Source organism: Danaus plexippus, chromosome Z (assembly GCF_018135715.1).
Source record: "Danaus plexippus chromosome Z, MEX_DaPlex, whole genome shotgun sequence".
Classification (NCBI taxonomy): domain Eukaryota; kingdom Metazoa; phylum Arthropoda; class Insecta; order Lepidoptera; family Nymphalidae; genus Danaus; species Danaus plexippus.
Window position 1 is genome coordinate 12416417 of NC_083559.1, and position 17423 is coordinate 12433839.

General features: G+C 32.1%; 1 protein-coding gene across 4 annotated transcripts in view; it reads right to left on the reverse strand.

Moving 5' to 3' along the window:
• LOC116777867 (LIM/homeobox protein Lhx5) overlaps positions 1 to 17423 on the reverse strand; it is a 36369-nt gene that overhangs the window by 17618 nt on the left and 1328 nt on the right. For all 4 annotated transcript variants that reach the window (XM_032671620.2, XM_032671619.2, XM_032671622.2 and 1 more), the window contains exons 2-3: positions 14404 to 14593; positions 10581 to 10792 (exon numbers count right to left, since the gene is read on the reverse strand). In XM_032671620.2, coding sequence (XP_032527511.1) covers positions 10581 to 10792; positions 14404 to 14593 — 402 coding nt within the window. The remainder of the gene's footprint in view (positions 1 to 10580; positions 10793 to 14403; positions 14594 to 17423) is intronic.

Genomic DNA, 17423 nt, shown 5'->3' on the forward strand with positions numbered 1-17423 from the left:
AAAGTATGTTATAGCGTGTTTATGGGGCCGGCCGTTAATACGAGACCACCATCTTAAATGTAAAATAAGAAACGGAGAGATAAGAATCTAAGAACATAAAAGATATGGGAACCTTTGTGGAGCCGGTAGCCGCGTATACTTATATACAGCCGTATACAGACGTATACAACACAACCGGCACGCACACAAGCACAGCCAGCCGGCACACATGAAAGGGAGATGGACGCACACATATAACTCTACAATCCGATTGGTCCCCGCCACGCCCACTTTTATCGACGTTGCGCCAGGAACGTGCGTGCGAAACATCCGTATATGTAAAATAGGCTATAGCTTAGAGCCGAGAGACGTTTTTGAAATGTCATTTCCATTCGCCGAACCATCACCCGTCAGCCGTCTGTGGGAAAACTATGGACGGATTCTAAAACGGGGGTCCATTCAGCTTAGTTCAGTTTGGATTTTTGTTTCTTTCGCTTTTTTTTATTCGAAATGGAAGCGTTTCCGCTTTGAGCGCTTAGAGCGCAAAGGGATTTGTCATAACAAGTTTGACGTACACGAAAATATATAGGATTAGTGATAGAGTTGGAATAAATATTCTGACATACCTACAAAAGTATGTAGATTGTTCTGCTTTAGGTATCACAATTTGTATAAATGTTGCCTTTTAACGAAGCTAATGTCGAGATACACTGGTCAAGTAGGAAGTTGTAGCACGAGGGTAGTACATGTTTGGTAACGTGATTTGAACCTTATTAAACATTTGATTAGCGGCTGAGCGGATGTGATGACTAATGAAATAGTTTTTTACTGTAACTAAAACGACTGCATTAAATAAGTTCAGGTACTTAAAGAAATTTAATAATATTTTAACTCAATATAAATACATTTCAGTTTCTTGTTTGGAAAATATATAAAATCTATTTTTATGAGTGAAATATTACTATTATATTTGTAATTAAAAAGAAATACATACGACATCCTAAATTAAATTTTTATTTAGTATGGATATTTTTTTTGTATATTACCGTATTTCTTTACTGTCAAGATTTTTTTCAAATTAATAATATAAGACTTTATAACATTTCAAACAAAAAAGAGACGAAATTCACTCATAAATTATTTTCAATTGATACTTCTCATTATTCCGTAGATAATATCCAAAAAAATTTCAACGCAACAATTTCTACGTATATTTAGTTCAACGTACCTACAACTATTCATATACGATATTGGTAACCAATAAGTTAATATGATACATATTTGGGGGTCAGTCTCCTGACCTCGGGACCATAAAGCTTCCAAGATTCCAAATAAAAAAACATCAGCGATATATCTTCGTCGCGCATTAGACTCGATCTAATACAATTCCCGAATAGATTGAAAAAAACCATCCATCTACTGTGAAATATTGCCATCATTTCGCCCTTACCGTTACTAATTATCATCAATATGTCTTAACAAATATTATTTTTTATATTCAATAAGTTTTTTTTTTTAAACATCACTTAAGCAAATAGAATTTTAGAGGTTTCCGAACGTACAAAAAATACATTCCTTTCAAAAAAAAAAAATAAAACGCCCCTGAAGTAAGTTGCGCATTACTTTAATTTCGTAAGAACATGTTGTATTAACGGATGGTGTTGTGAAGGAATACATTTTATTTATAAGTTAATGCTGGTTTAATAACCGTCAGGGGTCAAAAACTAACTATAGGTACACCGGTAATGGCGTACTGAGAAATAGTCATCAAATAACGATTTGCTGTTAAAATATTGTAAATAACTTTGATGTCAATGAGTCAATAAGTAACAATAAAGCATATATGTTATTTTATTTACATACCAAAGCGATTTAACGAAATCGTTATATGTTTAGTGCGCTGCGTATTTCATAACTTTTGTTGCTCGCTGTATTGAAGATATGCAAGAACGTATGTACGGGGTATCCATTACCGCAAGTCTTGTCAGTAATCCATCATCTCTGGTCTCATACGAGTTATTACTGACCAGTCAAAATGTAACTCTACTAAGTTATGGTAATGATGAATGGTTTAACTAAACAGTCCGAAGTGAGTGGCATCTAATCATTATACCTTTTTGAGATATATAGTAGGTTAGGACTGATTTTTTCTCTAAACCAATTGAAAGCTTCAGCCTCACAGTACTCAATTTGGCGTGTATGTGAAGATATCTCTTTAGATATTTTTTTTACCTGATATCATCAAAGTACAATGTTAAATTTACTTTTTTATCAGTTACACTCGTATCATTCAGCCATAAAGAGAATTTATATATATTTTTTCTATCTGAAAAACATAGTCGGAATGTTGATATTATTTTGTACGTTAAATAAGCACGGTATATAAGACGGATCCGTGACCGCAGTTCGTGAGCCGGCGAGATTGGCTTCGACCGCTGGCTTTGTTTGTTTTATATTTCATAACTGCCTCCGTGAATTGAATTTTTCCACTACACACACATTTTTTTCTTTATTGTTCTATTCTGTTAGAAAGTTCATAAAACATTAAATTTTATCATTTCAACTGAGAAATATCGCTCGGCATGGTGGAGTTGGTGTTGATCTATTCGCGCCTCAAGCATTACGGAAGCTAGTATACAACACACGATTAACCATCGATTGGTAGACAAAGGATTTCTAAGATCCTATATTTCACTATAATATGTATATTAGCAGTCACAGAGTTGATGAGCCCGGCCAGGATTCAGACGCTATAAACTGACTAATAATTTTTCAACACAACATATACAATTCTGTGAAACATGACGTTATGCAATCAATAATTGACGGTATTAAGAAATCATGTGTTACAAACTGACAGATGAGTGCAAAAACATAATGCAGGTGAGTAATATTGGAATAAATAAACATAGTCAGGTAATAGCATGCTTGACACTAATGACGAATGGGCATACGAAATCGTACAATGAGATAAGAACGAAGCACGCGCCTTCGCCGACGACGCGGCGTGTCGAATCGCTGCTGCCGGTTTAGGATTTTGCATATAATGGCATCAAACTCGTACAATATTATAGTGGATTCACAATTCATAAAAATTCATAAAAATAGCAAGCCTCTAAAACAAAATATATGATGATGATTAGATAGACCATGTTACGTAATGTACTTTACATTACGCTACCAAGTGACCATTAATTGAATAGAATGATATTAAAACCCGTCCATGCCTCCAGGTGTGTATACTATATAGTGTACGGTAGCATCTACCAAACAGCCAACAAAGCCTGAACGCGATATAATTAAAAGGGCCGAGAGAAACACGATCAATCTTGTCCCCATCTCCCCACTTAAAGTCAAAATAATAGATGGCCAACTCTAATGTCACTTTTTTGTTCAGCCCGGCGTTCAGGCGTACGTACGAGACGGAATTGACAGGTCATCAGCGGCGCAGGCGCACGGTGACGATGCTCTTTCTTTCAACAGCCAACGACGCGGCGAAACACTCTGACAATACAAACGTACACGGAATTATAATCCTTATTCGGTAGCGAACAGATTCAAAAACTCCGTGAAATCAGCAAGCCTTTTGTGTCTGAGATGGAGCGCCTCCTGTTCGGTTCTTTTTTCCAAAGATTATCTTCGGCGGCCGAGGCGTGAAGGCCGAGTGCCACACAACATGGCGTCGACAGGTTTCTTCCCGCTTTTTTTACTTCTTTGTTTCTCTCCATTATTGTCTATCGATGTTTCCCGCCGTTCCATTTTTGAATAAGTTTTCTTTTTATTTTATTTATATATAATATTAATATTGAGCTTGCAGTGATTTTGTTTCTATTTACATACAGCCCGACCCGAAGAGGATTTCTTGTGGGAAAGAGTGATAAAGCGTTTTAGTGGGTTTTAATATGCTTTCTTAGAATGGAGGTTCGAATAAAAATGAACCCCATCAAAATTTATTAAGAATTTCAAGGTCACCTGTACGTCTTTCGCAGAAAATAATGATTTAGAGGCCGTAAAATTTTGGAAACAATAAAAATCATGGAGGTCCAATTCGGTAGCGCATTTACGAATTTTTAGGAGTTGTTTGTACATAATTGGATATACTTCACACGTAAGGCTTAAAAATCTATATCGTTATTATAAAATCTTCATGTTTTTGACAAACTGGCGGGAAACTCTTCTCAAACGCTGTGATAGTTTCTAATATTGGTAAATTAGAACCAGTAAGAGAAACCTACCCGCTGGTCTAAGTGTTGAATTACTTTATTAGTGTCACATTATTCTTGACTTGATTTATTCTGGCAAAACTACTTGGAAGCCAAGTAATTTGCATTAGCATCTTTAAAGCACTACTAACCCTAACATTTTGTGTTTAGGTTGAATTTTAATTGTCTACCTGTCCTACATGTGATTTTTGTGTTCTATAACAATCAATTAACTGTTCAAAGTTAATTACAGCAACATGGACTTTAATAACTTTCAATATGACATAATATCCATTGTTTATAGTTTAGGAAGCCGAGTGAAATGAGGCGTCGCGTTCGATACCGATTCAGGCTATTAAAGTGTTAAGGTTAACTTGAATAATGCCACGGTCGGTCTGTTAGCATATGTTTTGTGTATGAATGGGCCGTTTTCACTGAACAAGCGTTGGATTGAGTGTCGGATGTCATTATGTTTGTATAGATGAGTTATGTTCGGAACATTTGGTAGTTTCGGTCAATGAACTGTTATATTCGTGATTTGTGATCCTCTGCGGATATGTCACGAATTTTAATACTATTTAATGATATCAATCTTGTTCGATGTCCAATTACGAGCTCCGTATGGTAGAATTTTTCATTATTTAATTATAACAAGTACGAAATATTAATTACGGAATAATTTCACCGCCTCAAAGTCTATTCCATGCCGAATTTTAATTGAGTGTAATTGAAACAAAACTAGTTAATTATCAAATTAATTAAGATAATTTACACCGACGTGTTTTAGTTTCTAAATAAAAATTCGAGGATAATTTTGAAAGAAGAGATTTAAAGGCATTCAAAATCTATAAGTTACTGTCGCGTTCAGAAGCCATCCCAACCCTAAACACACCGGGGTGTGGAGGGTAGATAAGAAAGTAATATCCTGGTCCCCCAACGTTATAACTCCTTGTGCTTATATATGTATATAAATACTTATGTATTTTGTAGTTCAACGCCCGCATAATTCTACTTTGTATATGTTATAATATAACTTAAGAATAAAGAAAATCTTTGATATCACAACAGTAATTTTGTTTTTAAAAATTTTTCGAACATTTTAAACGTACAAATATACTTATAATCTAATATGACGAAAAAACAAAAAAATATTATGAAAATGGTTTATGTTCCAAATACAACTTAATGGAAACAGCAATAAACAAACAGTTAGCTTTCGGGGGAAGACCGAATTTTTAAAATGTTTTTTAAAATATCGGGTACGTCTGATAAACGTGAAATAATCAAAGATTAATCCTAAGAAAAATATAAACGTTGCAAAAGAGATCAGAGTGCAATCAATATTTACAAGTTTCATTTATGTCGTCAGGCAGAAGTGGCTGAATTACAAAACAATGTCTACACCGACGAAGGTCATTAGAAATAAGTCACGAGACTGACGCAATAGAAAAGTTCACTTCCAACAAAATAACGAATGAATGAACGAAGATTAATGAACTTATGTACTTGAAAAATATCTTCACTCTTGAATGAATTTTTACATTAATTTGAATAAGTATTTTTTTATTATATAATAACGTGAATGGAATCTGAGACACGTTGAAAGGATTTATGTTATATGAATTCGGCCGAGTGCACAGATCATATAAGTTCTGAAACAAATACTGACCAGCCTTCAATTTCACGCCATTTACCCGCGCACAATACATTCAAAAAAGGAACAAAATTAAAAAAAATATCATAATAATAACTCATACGCAGCGTTTTCGAACGACCGAGAAATTTTTGTTGTGATTCGAATTATCGAATAACTGTCGTAAGTGGATTTATTGCAGTAAATATGCAGTTCACCTTTCAAATAAATATTTCATTGATAAACATTTTGCGACACCAGTTCCACTGTTATTTATAGGTAACGTAATATTAAAAGTATTACTATACATTATTATTAATTTCTTTATAAACTTAACCCTAATCATGACTGTTATTAGATAAAGTCGACCCCACAGTTTGACAACTAATAATTACTAATAAACCCCCCAAAAGCTCTTGAAATCATCCAAATTACGCTAAACGCCGGACTTTAACCCTCAAAACGTCGATGACAATTACGGCTAATAAATAATAATTTCAATAATAAGCGTACACAAAAAGTTGTCGGGACCGCCATTATAAAATGGACTCGTCTGTTCACCTATACGGATCGTGTTTGTTATGTGTGGTTTGAAAGTGATAGGTCTTATTATCTGGTTTTGTTTTAAAACGCCGCGCACGTCCTATAATGGCGACCGGCAACAATCGCGGCACTAGCGATTATAACGATTATTGTCGATAACTTGTATCGACACCGGCTATTTGGTTAGTCCGTCTATTATCGATAATTTGCCTTGGGGGTACGCTTCTGACACTAAATCGTACACCGATTACGTTTTTTACTGACATAACTGAAGCTATGTTATATATATGTTTACGTACATTAAACTAGATATATTTTTTAAACTATATGTTCAAACATTAAAACAGTTACTACTAATTGATGTTCGGTTTTCTTTGTAGTAAGCTGGCTTTTAATACCAGGTACATGTACAATATATTTAATATCAAGATAAAACACGATCGGAACACCGTTAAATCGCATCAGCGCACATGTTTTACTGGCTATAATTCTATTCCACGAGTCCATATAAAATAGAAACTCTGGAGTCGCGAGCTTTCAAAAACGCTGCATTAAAACGTCATAAAACTCAAACATAAACGTTTACTGCGGCGATTTTACGAGCACGCTACCTATCGATCGCTTTAACGATAAATAAAAATTAATGGCCAGAGAATCGCAGTGGCCGCTCCGTACCAGCCGAATAACAGACCGCATCTAGAAGTCTAGCTCCGTGTATCATACATATCGCGTACATTGTTCCGATAGGACTTTAAATCAAAACAATCGATCCCTAAATATAAATGTTAAGATATTTTATTCGTGATTATATTTAGATTTTGATATCAGATTAAAATTTAATGAAAACAACTTAAATCGGCACAACAGCCCTAATCTCACTACAGACTTCTATAGTTTTAAATTTTAATCTATCGTATAATCCGATTTCGCTTCTAGCAAAAAGATTATCACAATGGGAAATCATTTTTTCGCGAAAAATTTACGTGAAAATCGAATTTTAATGGTGTATGGAATTCTCGTGGCGATGTTATTAACTCGATCGGTCCGTCGGATGCAGGATAACCCCCCAATGGGGTTGGGAGGTACGAAATAGGATTCTATCGTCCTCTTTCATTCCACGTACTTCGCCTCCCGATCCGACGCGATAGACCTTATCCCCAGGCCGCAGGGTCTGAAATACCCCGGCACCAATCTCCACGCTCCAATGGTTCTGTTTACGTCTGTAATTTCGTGTATTATACTTTTTTCTCCAGTTGACATTCGTGTTAGACGGAGGTCGTGAATACTTTTACTGAAATAGTTGTTCTCTCGATCATGCAGCAATTCAAATTTACGTACTTAGTTTTTTTTCATTATTATTTTATATGTTTTTACTCTACATTTTATCATTTAATATATTTGTATAGTTTAAGTGATTGTGTTTTGTGAAGATAGCATAGTTTCAGAAATCAGCTACAAAGGACCGGTTTATCAATATTTTATTTAACCTTAAACGTGGGGCTATATATCGTATGAAAACAAACAGATTAATTAAGTAAAAAGTACATATATGTATATGTAGTAATTAAGAAGTAGAAAACTTTGTTTCAATTACTTTTTCTAATTCGCGGTAACGTTCATTCTATTGTTATAATATATTAATTATAAGAAACAAGTACGTACATTATATAAATTTATGAATATGATCCAGCACTTACCAAGACTGTCAAGTATATCCTACAGAGTATTACAAAAAAAAAAACAAGTGTTTGGTGTAACAAAAAAAATATAAAAAAATAAGACTATCACGAATAATTTAAAAAAGGAACAATGACTAAAAAAAAAATCGCCAATCAGTTATCTAATATCCAAGCAAACGGATTGTAATATTAAAGTTTAAATAATAACACCCGATGGAAGTTCGCTCGGCGCCGATTCAGAATTAATGATACTTTTTTATTGTCTGCCATCCTCTTTATTCTGAAAATATTTAATGGACCTTTTGAACGGCAACTTGTGCCTCGCAAATTATAATATATATATAAAAAATTAAAACTTCGGTATATAATCGAACTCTTTAATATCGTAAGCTAACTATAATCGCGCCCCTTAAAATAGCAAAGCTAATACCGCACGCGATGTTACTCCTAGCTTCAGGCTGTTTACTCACAAACGATCCAGCCCGGAAAAATTTTTGTTCACAGCCACGCTCTGCCGCCTCCACATCTTTTTATAAGCTGTTTTAAAAACACGGTAAGTTTTTATTATTAAATGCGTAGGCCTAATATATAAATGCTCTACGTCGGCTAAATGTAGCTATAGTTAGTTTCGTATTAGTTACTATCAATCAGACCATCGTACAGATAGCATTATAAAAAAAAAATCATCCAAATAATTCCTATTTGTCCATTGTTTAATTTATACAGCAATATATTCCTCTATCAAAATATTTTTCAGAGTTAATGTTTTTAAATTTTTTGTTACAATATTATTAATTATTGCTATATTTTTACGTTATTACTAAATAGAGTAACTTTAATGACATGCATATGTCAACAGCATTTAATCTGCAAGATCCAGGCATTCAGATTAGGATCGTTTGGGTTAACACCAGTGGGTGGAAACGCTGCATACCATGTGTATCGAGCTCATGATCAGAGGATTAGAGGATCAGAGGATATTATAGTTAGGAAACAGGGTGGCACTGGCAACTAAATGTTTTTTTTTTATATTTTTGCAATAGAAAAAATTAAGAATATATAACAATAAACTTATTAATACTAATACATTAACATTGTATCTATGTACATATCGAATAACACAATACAAATACGTTTTTCCTCTCATTTCTCTGCACTGGGGGCTGTTTATTTCGAGTACATCGTCTAAACACAATTACCCAACGCAAATATAGCCGTGGGCTTACACATGCTGCTTGTTTGGGTATCCTTATATGCTACACGAGGCATGTAGTGATCACGCAGTCATTTATAAAATTGGTACAGTAAAAAAAATACACAAAGACCAAAATTAGACATAGAATGACAGGTTGGTTTGATATAGTCTCATATAAATCTCAATTTATTATTATTATTATTATTATTTTATATAATAAAAAGTAGCACCAACTACTATCATCGTAGTTTTATACTACATTTTATATACGAGTTACTTTAATTTCACACGTAACGTATTTAAATTAAAAATACATTGTCAATTTCATAATTGGCCGTCAAAAAGTATTTCTCTATAGCAACACTGAAATCATTTACTAGAAACTCAAAAGCAAAGACGATACAGTAGCTCAAACTGAATACATTAACAGTGCATACTAATCAAGCTAATAACCTGAAAAACCGGGGCCACTGTTGACAGATACCCTCTTTAATTCAAACCGAATTAATTATTACCATAACGTTATCTTAATCAGACGTCTTTCAATTATGTGGTGGGGTTGATATCACCCCAATGAAAATATTTATATACGCATGTGTTATAACACACTCCTCTCGCCGGTGTGTTATATTTTTTTTGTTTATTAAGAAAGAAAAAGACTACTACCGCGTGACGACGTGGCTAATGTGTAATGCGGTTGGGTTTTTTGTCGGCCATCTTTTTGTTTCCTTTTACCGTGGAATCGGTTACGGTCTGTATTGATCGAAAATCCGATTTCGAAATGGGTGCGGGTTTTATTGTGGGCGCGATGCGTTCCTAAACAATAACACTATTTTTTTTTATATTATTATTATATTTTTTAATGCAATTCTCACATGTCACGCACAGAAATTAAAGGCGACTTCGAGTTTTAGAAAAGTAATTATTGTTAGTCGATTGGCTTCGTTTTGTGGTGTGGACAATAAAAGAACTCATTTATTTTTTTTTTCTTCTAACAACATAGAGAACGTGCCAGAATGTGTCCACTCTAGATTGGAAGTTACGCAAACAGTCGACGGTAGCGCAATTACAAATCAATCTCGGTGGACATGTTCTATTTCGCGACACGTACCATTTTGTGGCTGAGGTCATTTTCCTTTCTACAACGTTCCTTTAATAACAGTTATGGCCACCTTTTAGTTCTATTACATCAATTACGCGTAATTACCCAAAATGTAAGCTCTCAGGGTCATTTACATAATTTTATGAGCCGTATCCATAGTTACGACAATGCCATAAATTCTTACGAGCGTTTTTATAATTGTTAAGTGTTAGAGGACCTTAATGATAGATATAGTGTGAAGACTTACGGTGCTGCGTCGGCGCCTTGCCAGCTAAGTAATCCTCTTTGCATATAAACTTGTTGTCATCCAGAACGTAAAGCTCCTCGCCAGTGGACAGTTGCTTCCTGCAGACGAGGCAGGTGAAGCAATTGAGATGGAAGACCTTCTCTCTCGCTTTCCGGACCAAGTCTGATGGAGATATGCCGTGGCCGCAGCCGCTGCATTTAGTGCCGTAGCGTCTGGGAAAATAAACATGCTTTATTCTTAAGTAATACAATGCGGAATATAATTTAAACAAAAAAATATGATAATACATAAAAAAATATACTTAGCGCAGACAACGCCACAGTCATCGCATGTTTCGCTATCATTCTATTCAAATTCATTTTTATATGACATTGAAAACACGATTGCCCAAAAACAACCTACATACGAGTTTTTTTTTTTTTAATCACACATACATAAATATCGACAGCTAAGTCTAATGACAATTTATGATAAAATAAACTTATTCATATTATAAACGGGTCTCGAATTTTATACATCATGGTCAACCTATCGGAATATAGACAATATAATTCAGATTTCTTCCGAAGGAGGAATTATACTAACGCTACCTACTTGTAATCTTAAGACTGAATTAAACATTCTGCTTAAAAGTCAATATACACCAGAATCATAAAGGTAGATAAAAAGCCGGAAATTTGTACAATAATATTAGGTTTTATATTTGTGTTGAAAAATGTATGCTTTGTAGTTTGTAAATTAATGTTTCATAATATAACTTAGATCGAATAAATGTTATGTGCCAGATATATAAAGAGGTTTAATTTTTAGTACATCAAATATTAAATTTGTTAGGGTTATAATGATTCCCGTGTAGATGAAAATGTTTATGTGACAATTAAATCAATATATATCTTCCATACTTGCTTCTTAGAAACTTTTTGGGTCAATATCGTAAAAACATAGAGCTCTATGTCCAATGACACTGTTTTATGAAGTCCTGTCACGCTACATTCTTATAATTGCGGAATAGTTCAAAACATTTGTAGCTGTATTAATGTGGTTTAAATGATGACAACTAAAAGAGAAACAATTCCGAAACGTAGTTTATAAATCACAGATATTTTCTCTATAATTGTATTAATTACTTAAGTGTCAAAAACATTATTATGATCATAAATGTTTTTCGTTTCGGGCTATATGAAAAAGAAAGCAAAAGAATGTATAATTATAATTTTCTTACAAGGTTTTCGTAACAAGCATATAAACGATCAATAAACCAATAAATAAAAAGAAAACCGATTATTATAGAAATAAAAATTAGCTTATGAACTTAAATACAGTAATTGTAGGATATTTACACATGTTGATAAAAGAAGTGAAGGAACTAAAACCAACAGCCAACGAACGTGTATTATAGCTGTTAAATACGAACAAGTTGGCTGTATGTATTTTTATTATTTTATCATCCCATTGAATTATTACCAACTCCATTTGCATAAACGATGGAGGCCGTATGAATAAAACATAAATGATAAAAACTTCGTTTGGCGCGAACCTGACGGTCCGCCATATTGGTGAACACCGACTATATTCAGATTTGCATTAAAAGAGTTCGAATTCGGGGATTTTTGTGCAAATATTAGCTTCTGACTTAATTAAAGCCAATTACTTGGCGTTATATAAGCTGAGATGTAAAAGAAACCTAGCCACAAGTATTTTTTTTAAATGTTGTATAAATAAGAAGTCAGTCAATAAGTTGAAATGTTGATTATTTTACATGAATTACAATTATGGTAAGTTTAAAAGTTTTTTAAAATGTGCCATTGATGAAAATGAACGATGAATTAAAGAAAACTTTAACTTTAACTGTACTAAGCTCTTAAGTGTCTTTAAATCATAGGGCACATAGTGGGCAAATTTATTTTATGGGAACAAAAGACAAAACATTTTTATTGTTTTTAAACGAAGACAATAATGGCGTCGTAGCGGAAATGACGCGCTTAAACAGAGGAAACCAAAATGTCACCGAATGAAGTCATCAAACAATACATCAAGATATGAGTTAACGACTTAAACGTTACATTTTCTTAATAACCTTAAATAAAAATAATCAAAGCTCTACCGAGTAATTATTTCTATATTTAAAGGTAATTAGAAACATACGTAATTTAATTATCTACATAAAAACACTTTAGCCCAAAAAATTCTTAAATCCTTATTATTTATTGTATAGGTACATTATATTTAAACTTTTTTTGGATGAAAAGACAAAAATTTCAGATATTTTACAACAGGAAGTTAATCGTTTTCCGGTAAACTAAAACAAAATGGTTATTTTGTGTAGTTTTTGGCGCCATTTGATTAAAAACTAAATTATATTTTTTTATACAGAAAATCTAATTATGGGTACTTAAGCTTCTAAAAACTAGTGTTTTTTTTTTGTTTTTATTACACTGAAACGAAACTTTAAGTGAAGCAGGAAAACCATTTTAAAAGTTTTCAAAATTCCTTCATAAACAAAATAATTTTTATATTTTATCTCAAACAAATAAAATCGTTTGTATAAAACTATTATATGTACTATTTTTATTATAATTATTAAAAATTAATTGTTTAACTTATTAACTTTTTTTCCAACTCTCCGTGTTAATTGTCAACGAGATGACATAGTCTTTGACAGATTATCTTATTTATTGAACGATTAATTGCTAGTGTCGTCTCTATGTCAGGTTATTTATGTTTTATTTACAAACCTAACTTTTTGCACATCAAACATTATTCTTACACATCGCTAAACACTTATTCGTTGTCGTTATATTAAAATAACAAAGCCCTTTAACACATCAATGTCGTATTAAAGAGGTATAATATGTTTTTTTGGACCCAAAACCCTCCGCAATAGTTTGAATTTTTTACAACGGCAACAATTAATCATTTAAATAAAAGAAAAACTACGTCCGAGTCATATGTATATTTGGTTTCATAATATTCAATATTTATCAATTATTTTTCCAGATAATTGAAAATAAAGAGTTTTTTTTTATATTGTTTGCACTATTTAAGAAATTATTCGGCCGTATATTTTGAAAATACAACTTACTTGATTAAAAATACTGTTATATTAAAATATTTTTATCTATTAACGATATGTGTGTATTTAAATGAAGCTAGTATTTTTCGGATAAACTACGCGTGATTTATTTTTGTAAAAAACTACATACTCCCGACGTTTCGGTTACTTTTCAGCAACCGTGATCACCGGCAGACGAGATGTGTGTATGTTTGTTTGTGTCCGTATATAGTATACATATACTGTGACCGATTGTAGTTTTATTTGAGAACCATTTGTAATAAGAAGTCATGAAACGCGGACATTAATTATGTCTCCATATTAATTTCATTAAACACTAAATATATTTGGTTCTATCTTATGACACTCCCTTCCAAGCGGCAGATTGTTATATCCTGTTGCAAGCACTTTCGAATACAAAATGTAATATTAAGAAACGTTACTGTTACAAGACCTGAGGCACAATTACTAGACGCTACAGGGTTTACCAATGACCTGAGAAAAAAATATTATTATATAATTTTTTATTCGTTTTAAAGTTTACACAACTTTTTTTATGTTCGATAGTAATTGGATTTTATAATAGCACTAGATCCTATTGCTACTTCATTTTGTAAGCGTAGTTTTTTGTTGCACTAAAATCTTTTATGAGGAATATGTCGTTTATAGGTCTTTTGATTCAGAAATTGATTTTGATCTGGGCGCAGTTAACGAAACACTTAATATATCGATCAGCAAAACCAATTTTGTTAGCCGTTATCTGTCAATTACCTGAAGAAGTCATTACGACAGAACAGTTTATTGTCCCTGGAATAGCACTTGTCCGCCAGTGGGGCCCTGCAATCGGCGCAACGGACGCAGGCTGCGTGCCACGCGCGCTCCAACACATGCAGGAGGAACTTGTCCAGGATAGGCTTCTCGCAACCAGCACAGGCCATCGCACCGCCAGCTTCCCCACGTCCTAATAACATATAACAATGTATGACACAGTAGCTCAGTTACAAGAATGGCGGTAAAACAAAAAGCTTAAATCAGATTCGTGTCTTTTATAAAAATATGTGCTCACTTTATTTTACGTACATTACGTAATATAATTTTTTAGCTTGTCGCATTTAGTAATTCATATAAAAGAACTGAGATTCACGATCATGCGACCTTAAATAAACAATTACTATCTACGTAGAATAAATTAAAATGTTTATTTAAAATATAACATATAAAAAATATATGTGTATTACGTTTAAAATGTTCTAAAGATTTTTGATAACTTTATAAAATGTCATAATAATATAAACGTTTGTTGTTATAAGTAAATTAAATATGACGATGGGTTATAACAAATAAGTAGTTTAAATAAAACTCCATGGAGGAATGCTTGAATAGTTCATTTTATCGCAAAGTTACTAGTCGAACGAAACCATAATAGGATTGTGTTTTATGACCGATAAAGCTTAGTTGAATAAAATTTTATTAGCATATGTTATTACTGGGCTTTGTACATAGGATGTTGATATATTATGTAACACACAAGGCTGAATAAACTACACGCACTCACTGTTACTAGAAACCTACTACAGTTATTTGATGCAGATTTGCTTCTATAAGTTACTATCGAAATGATTTGATTTCAATGTGAATCAAAACAATTTATTTCTAGCTCATGCTTTCTATAAGAATACGAGAAAAATTGTTTCCATATTAAATTCAACCAAAGTATTATTTTGTAAACAAAAATGTTACTTTCGCAAACTTTTCAGTGAACTATTTATTTTTTTGTAAAGATTTTTAATTTGAATTTTATATTGTTTCATAAAACTCAAGCTGACAACTATGACAAAGGCTCGAGAAAATAAAAACATGTCAACTGAGTGTTTCAAAATACTTCTTTCGAACATTCAAAAACATGACATTTATTGGCCGAATTTATGAAGGTCGCGGCGTCGGCGGTTTAATATTCCATATTCAAATTCGAATGTCCGATTGGTCGCGCGCCATTTCATACGATGCGTTCAAAAATCTGTGACGGCGATTCTCTGTAGTTATGGATATGCAGCGGTGCGTGTGATTTCTTGCTTAAAATTTATGCTGTCACGCTGCTTAACCTCCGAAATAACAAGTTGACAACGCTATCTCTGTTAAAAACATGATATTCGAGAATTTTTAATCCGACTTAAGTGATATATTGACTACATACATAAATTTGTAGTTTTAAAAACTTAAATAGAATTAAGAAGTCGTTAAGCGGTTAAAAAAAATCTAATCGTCTTTTAAAACACTCTCGCGAGAAATGCAACGGGTCTACGGATTAAATGGGCTTATGACTCGGACTAACGTTCCTAAAAAATATTTAACAGTTAGACAGCAAAAAGTTTCTAAGATAGAAATAATAATTAAAAAAAAAAACATCGTTCCACAAAAGACAATAACGAAAAGGTAAAATAGAAGTGAGAAAGTACATTACAATGTAAAAGAAACCATTAAAAATAAATTAGCAATATCCACAAAATGGCGTAAAATAGAATGTATGTTTGTATTTCAATTATACTAAACCGCTGAACTAATTTGCTCAGGATCCGGGCTTGCTAATAAGCTATTTCTCAAGTATTATTTTACCCGCAATGTTACTTTGTAATATAGGAAATTAATTATTCCTCATACACATTTTCTGTTACACAGATTCACAACATATTCTAAACTTTATTTATTCTAACTGCGTCACAGAATAATAAAATTATATTCATTCGACTATAATTTGTGTTGGGATTATATTTTCGTATTTTTATTTATGTAATAAAAATGTTTTTTTTTTCAACATATGAAAGTGTATGTTTTATATTTGGTCTTATTTTTTTTATTGACATAGTTCTTATACTTGGTTTATTATTTAAGAAAAATGTTATTATTGAACCTAAAACTTAAGAGTTCGAAATGCACCAAAATTAGGTCAAAGAATTCTTTGAAATTTTTATCTTATTTAGAATTATTAACTAAATTAATGACATTTTGATCTTATATTTATTTTAAAGCAACTGCATCATCATAAAGGGTATTTATAAACTTTTACCTCATATTTTTTTTTTACAAATTCATTTTTTTTCAAATAGAATAGAAAAATATGCAAAAAAAAAAAAATTAAACAACGAAACTCAGTGTTGAAAAGATCATAAGGTGCTTAAAAATGTACAATATTCGGATTATAGCAACAAAACATTCACCACAAACGGTTTTAAGTATCTACATTTTAGAAAAACAATACGCCTTTCATAATGTGAAAAGAAAAAAAAAATGGGAAGCGTGCCAAATAGACAAGAGGATATTTTTTTACATATTTTTTTTTTTATCCATAGATAGAAAATATATGAAATATACTTTTTATAAATACTTATTTTCAAAATGAGGAAACGGAATTTATACTCATTATTTATTTATAACACATATAACTGTCTTTTGGATCAATTTTGATAATTGTTTTAGTTTCCGACAGAGTTGATCGGCATATTGATTTTATATAAATATATTAAAATCTAACGAAGAAGAATGACGATTAAAAAGGTTTCCAAAATTCATCCAAAAGATTTCAAACGATTCAAATAACTCAATACATATGTATTCAATTAACAGCCAATTTATAAATACTCACTATATATTTTTTTTGATAAGAAACTGAAAGTATTTTTTTTATTTACATTTTTTTTTGATTCCTCAATTGCTCCAATATAAAAAAATAAAAAAACCTTTATAAAATACTCGATTTTTAAATATGATCATATCATAAATTATAATAAAGGTAA